The 17,041-nt window shown below is 20.2% G+C and overlaps 1 protein-coding gene across 1 annotated transcript; it reads right to left on the bottom strand.

Annotated features, from left to right (window-relative positions):
* Nucleotides 1-4,751: 4,751 nt before the first annotated feature.
* CCT3 (chaperonin containing TCP1 subunit 3) lies at nt 4,752-11,654 on the bottom strand. Its single transcript, XM_011497965.1, has 5 exons — nt 11,441-11,654; nt 11,317-11,378; nt 9,601-10,110; nt 7,787-8,414; nt 4,752-5,189 (listed from the first exon to the last, which is right to left on the bottom strand). Exons 1-5 carry the CDS (start codon nt 11,475-11,477, stop codon nt 4,777-4,779), a joined length of 1,650 nt encoding a protein of 549 aa, XP_011496267.1. The 5' UTR covers nt 11,478-11,654; the 3' UTR covers nt 4,752-4,776.
* Nucleotides 11,655-17,041: the final 5,387 nt, after the last annotated feature.

Genomic DNA, 17,041 nt, shown 5'->3' on the forward strand with positions numbered 1-17,041 from the left:
AAATTTTGTTATCAAATATGTATTAATTTTATACAACATTCTAATACATACTACGTAGCGAATAAATTATTTAAGAAATATATAATTTTTTATATTGTATACATGAATATCTATACGACACTCAAATATTTAATTAATGATTTACTTAACAAAATCTTATAACAAAATGACAAATTAAAATCATTAATATTATTGCAAAATGTTTCATTGCATACACTGCATATAATAAATATATAGTAACTATATATTTAAAATAATATCATCTACTTCTGATTGTTACCTAGTATCACTACGCAAAATAATAATTTAAAGTATGTACATTGAAAATTTAATACATTGCATAGTCTAATATGATTAAGCTATCTATAACTTCTTTAACTATATTATAATTATCAAACCATTCATAGGTCTCTTGAAAATAAATTCCACATAATTCAATACATTAAATATGTATTAATGAAGAAAATAATATTACTCTAATAATTAAAAATAAAAATAGCAAAAAAAATATATTAAATACAAAATTTTTGAAGTTGCAAAATTGGTGGAGCAAAAAAACAAATGAATAAAGTATAAATATAAAAAACGTTGACTCAATTTAATTACAGTTAATAAATTCATTTTATACATAGACTTATACATTTTTATATACACCAATTATTACATGCATTATTTTTGTTTACTTACATAACCAATTTGATCAAATCATGATTATATAAGATATTTTTTAAGGTAATTTCAAGAATTAAACCTTAAAATGATATAGAAAATAATTTTCATATGAGAATTTATTTACATTATAAATTATTTGATCTTCATATTTCTTTTTTACAATTAATGATTTTTAGTGTATTACTTTAACACTAATGTACCTAATGCAATGTTACACTTATTTTCTTAATTCTGTCATATATTAATATACCTTAATTGTTATACATTTTTATTCTTCTAACATATTTAAGTATGCTTAATATGTTATTATTATTATGCTTAATATATTATTAATTATTGATAGTTAAGTTTTGAGTTGATAAATAACAATATAAAAAACTTGGTACGTCCCACTTTCAAAATTAACAATATACCAAGTCAACATTAATATAAAATAAATTATATTAACCAAAATAATTCAGTTTCTACTTAATTATTTAATAATAAAAAATAAATAAAACAATTAAACAACTGAAAACATAATCAACTTCGTTAATTAATATGAGACACAATTACACCAACATAAAATAAAACTCTATAAAAAGTTTATCAAAAAGGTACTCCAATTTGAACAGAAATTAAAAAAAGAATATAATATGAATATCATAATTTTTAATAATTTTTAAAAATGAAGATTATTTACTGATTGTAAAAAACTAAATAGATTTTTAATATTATATAATGCTAAAATATTAATATGGCTTACCAAAAGTTTAAAATATTCTGAAAAATAATACATACAATATTATGACTCATATATTCTAAAGAATCATCAATGTAATACAATAAAATTAATTAATCATATATATCATCTACAAAGATACAGTTTATATAAAAAAGATTTTACATTTACTCTATCAGACACTGTGTGAATATACATTGATTCAACTTTATATAATAAACCCTAATAAATTAATTAACTGAGCTTTTGGTAATTACATTATTTTGTTGTTGTTAAATATTATACTTTAATATAATTTTCCAAACTACTATTAAAAATGTAATATTGAAATCAAAATTTCATATTAACATTATATATAAACATATTTTTAATAATATCAATACTAACATAAATTTAATTTTCATATAAAAAAATTAAAAAACTTAACATGTGTTATATTATAATTTTTAATATTAAAAATTATATAATAAATATAAAAATAATTCTTACATATTTTTTTGCAGATCTTTGAAATATATTATAACTGTTTGAGATATTTTTATGAAATTTGGTTATGGTTGATTTTTCATTGTACAAATTAAAATTTTTAATTGTTCTAGGAGCATTATAATTACGTAATATCACATAAATTGGTTTAGGTAAATAAAAATTCATTGTTATTCTTTATATTAAAATCAAGAAAATTCACCCATAAAATAATCTTTTGTCAATCGTTCAGAATATTTAATAATCCATATTTATAATAAAAATTTCAGTTGAAATTTATGATGAAAGAAGGTTGAAACATTATTTTGTAATTGACATAATATATAAATTTTTAAATAACAAAAATAACCATATTATGTAAACAATGCAAGATTATTTATAACCTTTTTCACTTAACAGTACACCTTTTAGGCATGCGCAAACAAAGTGTAAGGTCTTTACGAAATATTATGTAAAAAAATTTATTTTAATTACAAATAAAAACATTAATCAAATTAGCATTTTTTAATAAACAATTTACTAATATATGAGTAAAAATTATATATGCATTCTTATATGATTTTAATTTAAGTTTAATAAAAAAATGTATAAAATTCATATATTTAAAAATTATCGATTCAAAAAAAAAAGATTTTTTATTTCCTTAACAATAAATACTGATTTTAATTTACTTTGAAAATTATTCTATATTGAAATTACAGCATTCGGTAGGGTAAAAACCTCTTCTTGCACACGCATCCATTAGAAGCACTATTTATGTTCCTTAATTATTGTCAATAGAATGAAAGACACATTTTTCAGTTTTAAGCAATTTGGTATTTATTGAATGACAATACGGACAAAATTATTATCAAATTTACATAATCAAAACTTTAGGCATATACACCAATAAGTTTTAATAATAATAATAATAATAGGATATATTTTTTGAAGAACAAATTTATTTCTTTTGTTGATTTGTATTACATATAACAAATAAAATATATTTGAAATTTATAAAAATGAAAATTTTAATTACATTTAATAAATACAGATTATAGTATAAAACTATTGATGATTATGCTTTTTTATTTCGTTATTATTTAGAGTAAAATAGTATATATTTATTTGATATAATTTACAAGTCTATTATATATACATATATAGATTATAACGGTATGTAATAATGTAACTTATTATTTTCTTATTTTCATTTTTTTCGTACAATTGATAAAATTATATTGTTTGACGGTATTTAAGAAAATTCTAAAAACGTATTTTTCCACTCTATTAAGGTGCTTATGATTTTTATTTGTGATTATAATATAATAAAATGTTCTCCAAAGGAATAATGTAATGTTTTACTTTTATCTTCAAACATGATATATAATCAATGTAATATATATAGCTTAGATTTCATACGATAAACGTCACTGAAAGGTTCATCTTAAATCTGATTGCATACGCTCATAGTAGTATCAAGCATATATCAATAGTACAATCTATGTTTTTATTATTCATAAACAAATTATTTTTAATTATCTATTTATATATATTATATTTATTTATATTTAAATATAATTCTAATATAAATATGTAAATTATATATTTAAATGGATTTTATTTAAATTTAAAAAATTAAAAATTTTTTTATTCTTGTACTGCTTCAATAAGTTCATTGCCAAAATAGAAATATTTCATGATTATATATAAATGTTCTTCAATATTGACTATTCCTTTACTCATCTAATTGGCACAATGGTTCATATTTATTCATATATACTACCATAATGTATAAGATATGCATATTCATCAATATATATATATATATATATGAAAATTTTAATTACTTTCAGTATTATAATTTGTTACTACTATATGAATATTTACATTTTATACTAATTCTATTTAATACTTATACTTCATTTGATTAATGCTGTGAGAATAACAAAGAAAAATTTTTTTATTATCATGATTTTTACTTGTAAAAAAATATTGTCTTCTGTTTAGGACAACCAATTACTACAGATGTGAGAAAAATTTGCTATGTTTCATTGTTCGTTTGTAACATATAAATATTTAAATACTCTATTATCTAATTTAATTTTTTTTTGTTTTTATTCTCATTCATAATATAATATAGACCTGCAGTTAATAGAAAATTAAACTATTCACACCAATATATAAGGCAAGGTCTATTTATTTTATAAAATTGAATTTTTGTTTTGTTAAAATATAAACGAATTGTTTTACATTTTTTTCATTAAACTTAAGTCGGTTCTAGAAATTAATTTTTTTATTCATTTTTCAAATAAAATGTACATATTCAATCTACGAATAAAACGAACTTTGGTATTTAATTAAAATTATATCCTTTTACGTTTCACTGCCTTCTCTTTTATTAAGCATTTCTTTTACCCTTTATTCAATTGTACATAGTATAATTATTTTTAAGTGTAAGGCTGTGAAAATATTTTCTTTATTTTTTGCTCAATTTTCGTCTTTAAACTTTTTAAAATTCATATATTTTATAAATATTTATTCTACATTTTTAAAAATCTTTTATTTAGAAAAACATTTTTATAGTAAATATTAATATTCGTCAGTTTAGTTATAATTGACCTTTAATTTCCATTTAAAGTTATTAAATAACAGCTTAATAAGTTTCTCCATTCATTGATTTGTACTTTAATCTTATATTAAATTTTATAATATTTATATAGGTAAATACAATAATACGATAAATAATGGTATAATTAACAGTTTTATATAATATTTTCAAATCAAGGAAATTTCAATTTTATTCATAAGTACATTCAATAATATATAGAATACATAAATGTATTTAAACGAGGCAAGTTTTTATTAAAACAAATACAATTATTCATTGAAATCGTATAAAATTTAACTTTTATTTATTATTCTTTTATAGATTCATTAGAAACATGTGTCGATTGTAAATTATCTTCTGACTGTTTCTTTTTACTTCCAGAAACTATATCATCAATTCGTAATAAAAGTATTGCCGTTTCAATTGCAGTCTTGTAAGTTTGAAGTTTTACCACAACTGGTTCCCAAATACCATGCTGTTTCATATCGACTAAATGTCCAGTTTGACCATTGATACCCCATGTTACACCTCCAGTGGCGTGCTTTGCTCTCAGTGCAGTCATAGTTCGAACTGTGTTAGCACCACAATTTTGAGCTAAGGTTCTCGGAATTACTTCCAAAGCTTGAGCTACTGCTTTATATGGCCATTGTTCAACTCCAGCAAGACCAGCAGCCTTTTCGTTGAGAATGTGAGATACGGCCATTTCAACCGCTCCACCGCCTATTTATAATAAATTTCAAAATGTTAATTCTTATTTATATTTATACACATATGTATTTATTAATCAATCTTAATATAATCTCGAAAACATTTAAATTATAAGTATTAAATAAATATATATGTATGTATTAAAGGTTCGCTTTTTATTTATCTTTTTAGTTTTTTTTTTCAAAAAAAAAAAAAAAAATATTTTTAAAAATTGAAAAAACTGAAGCTAAAAGATATGCAGCGTGGTATAGAAATTCTTTTATTTCATATATAATTATGAGATTTTTCTAATTTCATGATTAAAGAATTTTCAATTTTGTTTTTGAATATAAATAAATTATGTGTTCAAAATTTTTTCTTATCGTTTTGTAATCCGAAAAAAATGGTTAATAATTCATATCATCTCTAATACTATCAACGTTAAAATTACAGAGACAATAATCTCTAAGAAAACTCTACTGCATTAAAGTCGTTTTAAACAAAGGCCGATCGGATATATTCTTTCCATACAGTTATCTCACACTTTTTTTCTCTCTTTATCAATCACTTATTCTGATATATTGTTGTTGATATATTTTATCAAAGCTTCATAACGGCTCTATTCAAGCTCATACTTCAAGAAATAAATATATTTTAAGTTATAAAGTTAATTATTTTGAATTTCACAATATTATTGCAGTAAGATTACAATATAAAACATGTAGGAATAACGTTCATAATATTTTTCTACTAATTATTGATATTAATATAAAGTTACAACCAATAAATTAGTTAAACTCATATAATATACAATATTTCTAAAATATTTGAATGACTGCAATTATGATGAATGATGAATGCAATTATCGTACTATAATTTCAGAAACAAGTGATGTTACTTCATAAATTATATATTAAAATTTTATTTTAGTTGCTTTTTTCTAAATATTAGCTGAAAATTAATAAAAAATAATTAATTGAAAAATTATAAATTATAAATAACAAATAATAAAGTTTATGTGTATAAATAATATTTTTGTTTCAATTAGTATAAACTGCAACGAATACTTAAATTAATTGTAAATGAAATATATTGTTTCTTTTGAAAAATAGGATTATGGTAATTACTTCTTATATTTTATAAAATTCTCATTATGAGATCTTTTTCATTACACCTAACAACTGATGTTTAATTTTTTTTTAACAATTCTTTACAGTATTAGATAAGCCTATTAATTCAAAATAGTATGTATAAACAAAATAAGGAAAAATTGTACTAATAATTTAATCACTTATATCAAAAAAATATTATTTGATTTTTCACACCTATAAACAGATAGTTACATAAGCGCAGATAGTGGCTGCATAATAATTAGAAAGTCTCATATACTTCCAAGAATAGTCCAATAATAATGGATGATAATTTGTGAATGTTTTTTGTAATAATATATTATAGTAACTAATATTGAACATTATTAGAACAAGTGTTATACTAACAGCAACATTCTACACAAATTAGAAGATTTAGTACTTGAAACTCAAGAGCATAAAGACAAATTGTAAAGAAATAAATATTAAATTATAGAAACGACTATTGTATTGAAAATTCAATTATTATTCCTATTCGAAAATGGATAAAGTTTGTAAAATAATTTATGAAACGGAATTTTCTGTAATGTAAAGTATGATTTTATTACTATGGCTAAATTTTCTATAACTAAAATGAACTATACACAAACATATACTTTTCAAAAAAATGACAATTTTACTGAAATGTAAAATTTATTCATCAGTATACTTATTTATATCAAAGAGAGAAAATTTACCATAAAAACCACGTTTAAAAGCTTTATTTATAACTTTATTTAACTTTATCTATAATTATTTAAACAATTAAGCCTGTGAATAGATAAAAATCAGTGTTCCTTAGTTGTGTTGACTGATGATATAAATAATGTACACGATAGGCAATGAATAAATAAATACTTCAATTAGCAGCCTTAATTTCAATGTATGTTTTATTATTAAATCATTTTAATATCAATTTTAATTTAATTTCTGATTTATTCAATTCAATAAATCAAATTAATCGTGTTATATCATTAAAAATGTCATCATTCATACATATATTATATGCTTATGTATGATGTCTGTGTTTCAGACAGTATGAAAATTTTATGTTATGTATATACGATTTATATTAAAATAATTATGATCTCATTCTTTTTATAGAACTAGTAACTAAATTGTTCAGTTTTATTTTGCCACTGGCGAAATGACTGATCTTTAATAGTCAATATAAGTTATAAAGTTACAATATATATGTTTATTATAATTAATATAATGAGCATAACGATAATAAAATGTATCACTCTTTAAACAATATATTAAAATAATAAACCATATAATTTTCAAATAATTGTTTACATAACTATGTAGAAATAGTTTATCAATAATTTTTTAACAACACATATAATAATATTAATAATTTTATATTTTTTATAATTATGAAAATATAATGAAATTTAGGATCAAAATATATTTTCTCTAAAGTATGAAATATCAAATTTAAAATAAAATTCACATAAAATTCAACTAGCAATGTAAATGTTTAAAACATACATATTTACCTGGAACAAGTTTAGGTTCTGACAGTAAATTTTTAGCAACATGAAGAGCATCTTGTATATTTCTTTCTGATTCATTTAAAATATCTTTGCTTGCGCCTCTTAAAATAATGGTGCACGCTTTAGGATTTATACATTCAGCAATATAACAAAAATAATCATCACCAATTTTTTTAATCTCAAATACTCCAGCACCGGTTCCAACATGACTTTCTTGTAATTCCTCAGTTCGATTAACAATTGTTGCATTGCAAGCTCTAGCTATTCTATTATTATCACTTTTTCTAACTCTACGAATAGCGGAAATTCCAGCTTTTAATAAATAATGCTGTGCTAAGTCTGAGATTCCTTTTTCAGTAAAAACAACATCCGGTTTTACCAAAATAATATTATAGCAAATTTTTTTAATGTATTCTTCTTCAATCTCTAATATTCTTGTGAAATCAGTTTCTTTTAAAATTTCAATATTTGTTTGTGATTCTCCTTTTTTATATTCTAATGGACAATCCAAAAGAACTATACGTGGATTTTTAATAAAACGTCTCATTTTTGGATGAGTTACATCTTTATTTAGCATAATTCCTTTCAGTACGCAACTATCTTCAATGGCTGCACCAGGGAGCTTCTCCACCTAAAAAAATTATTTGAAAAAATAATTTGTTAATAAACATTATTTTTTATATCACATTATTATTTTTAAATTTTTATTAAATACTTGGACATAAATTTTCAAAAAATTAAAAAAAACTGTATATAGTTGTATATATATGTATTATTCTATAATTAAATTTATAAATTATATTTAAAGAAAAATTTAGTCCAACTTAACCGCAAAATTCTGAAGTGCATAATATTAATTACTAAATTAGTAAATATTTTTTTATAAACATTACAATTTCTATAGTTTCCTAATGTTTAGATATCATATCTTCTCCCCTATCTCCCTACCCAGAATGATGAAAATCCTTGATAAGTCACTAACAAGCATAAATATATGTACATATAATTATAGATTTTGTTTAAAATCTAAATAAAACATGGATTTCATTTTAAATTGCTCCTTAAATTAAATAAATTTAAGAATTAAATAAATTTAAATTTGTTAAGCTAAATTAATGTTAAATTATTTTTATTTCATAAATTGAATTTTCATAGAAGCAAAGATATTGCTACTTTATTTCTATGGCATATTATCGTTTTAAATTGATAAAATCCATTTGCCTAAAGACAATTTGAAATAATACAATTTATGTTAATTTTAAAAATAAAATGGTTATGAAATATATGAATAAATACTATTGTATTAGGCAAAATGTAAAATAAATTATGAAGTTCTCAAACTGGAAATTTTGGATATAAAATGTTAAAAATATTTCAAATTTTTTTAAATTATTCTAATCAGTATATATAAAAAAAAAAAACTATGTAAAAATTTTAGAGGATTTTAGATTAAATTTGAAAATATAAAATATTTTAAAAAAATATTGACAAACAATTTAATAAAAATAATAAATAAAGAGTAAAAAGTATTAAGAAAAATTTTTGTTTAAATGAAATTATATAGTTTAGTTGTATTTCTCTTATTTTTTATTCTTTGAATTGATAAACTTATACTGAAACAAATGAAGAAACAAATTTTTCAATACAACATATATAGTATAAATTAATATTATTTTTTGTAGATAAATATATATTAAAATTTAATGTACATGAAGAAATTAGTTTATACAAAGTACTACTTATTCTCTGATGCCTATTTACTATCATTAAAATTACTTACACATAAATGTGGATAGCTAAACTTAAAGTGACAATACCTTTACATATCGTTTAATATCAATCTCTTGATAACCATTCTGCTTCATTATTATTGTCTGAACTGCTTCTAATGCTATTTCACATGCTAAATAGGACCAACGTCCAAGGAACTTTGTTCCAATACAAGATTGGACCACTTCAGCAAGCTTATTTTTGTCATTGCAATCAAGTTCTATACTTAGATTTTCATTTAATATTGATATCATATCTTCAAGTGCTTGTTTATAAGCTTTGATGACAGTAGTGGGATGTAGGCCCTGTTCTAAAAATGGTTCAGCATTTGCCAACATTTCACCAGCTAATACTATTACAGAAGTGGTTCCATCACCAACTTCTTCATCTTGTGTTCTAGCTATTTCAATCATTGATTTTCCAGCAGGATGTTGAAGGGTTATTTCACGTAAAATTGCATTACCATCATTAGTCATCACTATTCCACCCATTGGATCCATTAACATTTTTAACATTGCTTGTGGTCCCAAACATGTTCTAATAACATCAGCAATGGTCTGTACATAATAAAATATGTATTTTCATATAATTAAATTAATAAACATATATATACAAACTGTGTTTAAATTGTGTTAAAAAAAATAAAAAATTTTAAATATAAATGTATTTTATATAGATGAAACTATTTTGTCAATCTATTGTTATTATATTACATAATTATCACATTATTATTAGTTACTTTTTACATTATAAAATAAATAATTTTATTTAGAGTTTTGATAAAATTATTAATAGAATATACTAAGTCATAGTAATTAATGATATAAAAAATGAATTATACAAAAGGTGTATAAAAATTATAAATTGAATTTTTCGAATTAAAAATCAAGTTTTTTTCTTGTAAAAACCTCTCGATTTGAATGTATCATTCATAAATTATAGGTAAATAAATTTTGTTTAATTGATAAAATAATTCATGAACAGAAAAATTAATAAAAAGGATATTAAGTTTTTTAATATTATACAAAAACAAAAGAATAAATATTGGTGATAGTTAAAAATTTGGAATAAGAAATAAAAAATTGGATATATAAATTCTTTCAATAATTATAATTAAAAATTATTAATTAAATATATTAATAAATGTGTAATATATTAAATATCTTTGTATAAACTTTTATATATTTTAAGTGTTCTCAAATTCCAAGAAGGCTACCTATATTAAATTTTGAAACGAATAAATAAGTATTGTATTAAATCATATGAAATATAGCAAATCATTACACATAAAAAAAAAAATATATAAAATTGAAAGGAATATAAATATATAAAAATGGAAAAACGTTAGAATAAGACATTTAACTGGATAAAAAAAAAGTAAACTAATATTAGAAAATTTTTTAAATATTTATGATATTAATCTATTGAATGTTAATGTATGAATGAAAAACTAAATTATAATTTTTTAACATAAAATCATTTGTATATATATACATATCTAATTATTATAAATAAATATGTAAGTAAATGTATAAAATAATCAAATTCTCTAACATAATTGTTATTGATATTCAAATTCAAATATTTGTTACCTTAAATATCAACATAATTGATTTAATGTAATATATATATACATATATATATTTATATATAATTACATTTTTGCACATTAAAGATCTATCATGCATTTTTCTATACACATTTTCTGAAGTTGTTTAATAAAAAAAAACTTTAAAACTTTTTAAACGGAGAATTAAACCTACCTTTCCGGCTTGAATATTTTCTTTTTGAACTTTTCGGCCTGAATCACGTTTTGTATTTTGGCCTAAAATATATTATATAAATAATTATATTTAAACAAATGATTATTCTTTTTTCAATACTTACTTAAAACTACAATAGGAGTTGCTCCAGGTCTAAACATTATGCAAATTTTTATTTTATCGCAGTAATTAATAAAAAGGAATTGAAAATTATTTTGTTTATTTGTATTTCTAACCTAAATATGAGTATTTCTATAGTATTACCAAACACGTTCTTATATTTTTTACAACACGAAAGAAACAGTTAGACAGAGGTGTCGACTAGTATAATGCGTTAGTAAAAGCATCTATTTTTACTTAGTAGTAAGCATATTGGTCTTTACGCATTAATAAAGTACGGGAATATATTATTCTTATTAATCCTATTTGTATTCTTATTCTTATTATTCTTATTCGTATTCTTATTCTTACACTTATTATTAATATTATTATTATTATTATTATTATTATTATTGTCGCAGATAATACATAAAATATATAACCAATATTTAATGCAGGTAAAACTAAAAGTCCACATTTATGGTTAAAAATACTTGTACCTGTATTTTAAATTGGTATATATTTTTAAACTGATTGGTTATTATTTATATAACTATTGCTTAATTACATAACTATTATCGAAAATGAATGTTTCTTTTTTTTCTCTTGTTTGATAGTGGTAAGAATTATTCTTTCTTGTCGGTTATTTTAATTTCAAGTCTAACTATAGCTATTTTATCTAATATTTAACTTCGAACATTTATTACAAATACAATTGAAATAGTAGAATTTATAATATTTATATTACTTTCATTTTACAGTTTAGGATTGTTTATTTTCTCTATTACTTTTAAGATCAAAGAGAATAAATAAGAAAAACGCCAAATTATAGTAATAATAGAAAGTTCTGAACTATTCGCTTATTAATAAAGTTTAAGGATGCATCCTATAGATATTGTTAATTTCTTTATTTTCTGTATACTTTATAACAAATTCTGGTTTTGTTAAAATGTTTTAGTACGAGAAAATAATCATGAAGAAAACAAAAATAACGAAATTCGATGTATCGATTAATTTCCATTTTGGCAATATGAAATAATCGACTTATTATTTGTATTTATTTTGTTATTTGTGTCTCATCATATCACAGAATTGATACAATTTTCTTATTCAGAAGTTAAATTTAGTTGGACGTAAACTTAATCTTTTTTAAATTGCTATGTAAATATGATTATAATTTTAATATTTATATATACAATGTGATTTGTATACTAAAAGAAATAAAATAAATACGAAGAACTATCGCATAGTTATCAACATTATAATAATAAGAGTTACGAAAAATTGAGAATGAAGGAAGGATCTTAAAAATAAAATTTAAAATATAAATTTTTTAACTTAATTGGAAAAAAATTGTATATATTTTTAATATGTCTGTATTCTGCTTATAATTTTTAATTCCTTATCTATCAAACTTATACAATTTTATTCAATTATGATGTTACTAAAAAATTAAAGAAACATTTACAATTTCGAAGAAAAAATTATAAACTCAATTTTTCAAAAATTCATTATAATAAGTTTATTATAATAAACTCGTTGATAGGTAAATTCTTCAAATTTCATTCAATTTTATATTGCAAAATGTTACCTATTTATACTAGTATTAATAATTTAAATGAAAGTGACCATATAGCTTCACTTTGAGTAAAATTTCAGTAGTGGTACAATCAATAGGTAATCTTTGGATTTGTGATACTTGATAATAGTAATATTTTATTACTATTCCCCTAAATTGAATATTAAATCTATAAGAGCCCAGAGCTATTAACGTAACTAATTGGATTGATTAATTAAAATTTTATTTTTATATCATTTATATTATTTTCATATAATTGAATTTTGATATAACAATATAATAAATACTAACAATATAATATCTTGAAACACGTTAATATGAGATTTAAAAAACTATGTTTGTTGTTTGACAATAATATTGAACATTTGAGTTGTTATAATAAAATATAAAACTTATTTATTAAATGTAAAGATATTTTTGTAATTAATACTGTTAAATATATATACACTTTGTATAGACAGTTGAAAGTTAAAGTTGTTGTCAAATTAGCCTTTATTGAAGTAATAAAATAATACGGTACAGAATAATGGAGACTAAACCGCCTCGTTTTAAATGTATAACTCGTGATCGAATTTCAGTTTGTGATCTACTACGATATCTATAGAAAAACATCTATTAAACGGAAGTATGTAGTTTCATGACTTAGAATGCTTTCGGTTCCAATATTCCTAGATACTGAAGCTATTTACGATAAAAATTTGTATTAAACAATAGTTCGCGTATTATTCGAATTCACAAATAGTTATAAAATTATTTTCTTCATGACGGTGCTTATTACTTTATTTAATAGATTTGATTTATTTTTTAGATAGATTGATTTATTAAATATATCAAAATTTTGAATTGGTAAACTATATTGAAATAAGCCTGCTTTTTTTATAATAAAACATCCGGTAGTGAAAATGTAAATTAAAACACTTAAAACTCTTGTATAAATTAATAAAATATATATCATGAATATTTTAAATAAAGATTTCTAATAATTTAAAATATATATATATAAATTGAACAAGATGTTACATAATTATTAATAAACGTTATTTATTAGAATAAATATGATTAATGTGTATAATTAAAAATATTTAATTGACTAGTAAAATTGTAAAAAAAAATTAAATAATCTATATTCAGCTTTAGATATGATTATTTTTAAATTATTTGTTAGTATTTTCATATTATTAAACTTCTCTGAAATTATCAATAATTTTGATAAAATATACAAGCAATTAAATTCACGCATGCGTATTGGATATTGAATGTTTTCTTTCATACGAAAAATACAAATTTTATTTGTACATTAATAAAATAATTTAATACGGATTGGTATCTTTTCATCGTATAATACGTAGATCTGCATTCTTATTGCAAGGTATGTTAACAATTAGTTAAAATATAAAATTTAAATATTAGTAAAATTTTTAATTTTATATAGATAAAAATAACATAATAAAATTGACTAGAATATTTATTAATTTTCTTAGTTACCATCAAACATTATTAATAAATAAATAATTTTTAAATAATGTTGAATTTGAGCTTTATTTAAAAATATTATTTTAATTATGCCAATGTACACTGTTAAAAATTGCAATTTTATCATAATAATTTCTAAATTAATTTTCTTATTAATTAATGTAAGGTTAGAGTACTATATGAACATATTGACTGAAATTTATAACATCGCTAAAGTAAATTTGTATTTAAAATTATTGATATTAAATCAAATGAAATATTTAACAATAAAAAGTAAACTAAAATAACATCAGGTATATAAATACATATAGTTTTTTAAAATACTTATATTTTTTTGTATAATTAAGTTTATGTTTCATTTGTTTTCTTTACACATTTACTCTACAAATATTAAATAAATTAAATTATTTAACTAAATTAATGTTAAATCGGATATTTTAAACACTTATAATTTTAATAATTATAATTTATAAAACGAATAAACTTTAAAATAATTAAATTGTTGAAAATTAAAAAATATTAATATTTTAAAGCTGGTAAAAATCTATCTATGTATTAATTATATATATAGATAGAAAATTCTATTAAATTAAATTCTATGAAATTCTATTATTCTTTATATACATTTTTAAAAATTAAACTATACATATCATAAATTACTCAATATTTTTAAATTAAAAGAATATTTTTAAAATAAGAAATGTTAAACTACTGAAAACATATATCAGTTGACATTTCACAATTTTATAATTCAAATTTTAAATTAATAATGTAGATAAAGTTTATTATGATTACACCAATAATATAATTAGATATAATCGATTAATTGTTTTCCTAATGATTTTATTAAAATGTTAATAATAATTGATTATAGTTTTGAAAATAGAAATTATAAAATCAATATATATATATATATATATATATATATATATATATATGTGTGTGTGTGTGTGTGTAATTTAAAAATTAATTTTTTTATAATTTCTTATAAAATAATGTTATTGTTCTATGAATATGATACCATACACATAATTAGAGAGCCGAAACAATCTTATTAATTTTTGAACATTGAATATTTTACTTTCATTGATCTATTATAAAAATTAAATTATTATTAAATATATTTAGTATTTATATAATTATATTTATGTTTAAAAATTAAAAATATATATAAGTTATTTTATTAATCAAATATTACAAAATTCTAAAACACAGTTTATGTATATAATAATTTTTATTTAACTAATATAAACATGTTGAGTTTTAGAAAATTTAGATATCACGGAAGAAAACGTGATAAATTCATATTTTTACATTAAAATCATTGATAAAATCAAAAGCTACAACAATTGTTGATATATACAAATTGTAATATATGAAATAGTCACATATTTTAACTTTAACTTTCATTAAAATACTTATTTTATTGATCATATTAACATTGTATAACGCAAATGATATGTGAGGGTATACCATCTAAATTAGATTACAACACAAAAATAAATAAGAATAACGTGTGCTAGAATGTAATGGTCGAAATAGAATTACGAGTATATCAACTAAATATATATTTAAAATTAATAAAAAAATAACTGTATACACAGGTGCTGGATTATTCCCTTTGATCAATAGTTATCTTGTCATACAATTTTGGTGCAATATACTAGCAATTTTATGCTATATTACGGAATTTATCTGGAAGACAAAAGAAACCACAACCTTTGCTTAAGAAAAAAATAGTATAATTGAAATAAAAATTTCCTGAACAGATATCGTAATGAAATTTTTTTGATAACCATGACTGCTTTGTAAGACAATAAGATTTATTTAATGTGTAGATTTGTTTATAGATGTGTTCTGTTCTTTTGTAGTTAACAAAATAGATTTACAAATAACATAGTTGAACTCTTTGTATACATTCCTAGTTACAAATATTAAATACAAATAAGAAGTCAAATAGTCAAATTAAAAAATTTGTGTATAAATAACTATATATAATTATATCTATAAATAATATGCGTTTTGCCTTGCACTATCTAAATAATTATAATTTAAATGTTATCACTAATTTTAGCTTTTAAGATCCAAAAAACTTTGTTTTTTGATTTTATCCCATAGAATCTGTATTAATATTAAATTAATTCCATACCTTATTAATGATGTTTAAAGATTGGCATGAAGGTATCTAATATATTTATACATACTTTATTTAGTCTTTCAACCTTAAAGAGATTTAACAAAATATATAATTCGAATATCTACAATCAATTTAAATTCCATTAAATATTTCCTTCATCTTTCTTCCTTCACTTCCCAATCTTGTATTTGAATATCTTTTGCACCTTTTTTAATTTCAATTCTTCCCATTTTTAAAATAGTAAGATTTATTGTATCTATTTTTTACACGCTTTTTCTATTCCGTAATGCCTTAATAGACAGACATTATCAAATACTATATCTTATAAACTTTTTATAAATATTCATAAACTAAATATTTCTCATTTCTATGAAAACTTTTATATAGACAGTCTGCAAATAGATCATAAATTTTGTGAATACTTAAGACTAATCATA

The sequence above is a fragment of the Ceratosolen solmsi genome, unplaced genomic scaffold (assembly GCF_000503995.2).
Source record: "Ceratosolen solmsi marchali unplaced genomic scaffold, CerSol_1.0 scaffold14, whole genome shotgun sequence".
Classification (NCBI taxonomy): domain Eukaryota; kingdom Metazoa; phylum Arthropoda; class Insecta; order Hymenoptera; family Agaonidae; genus Ceratosolen; species Ceratosolen solmsi.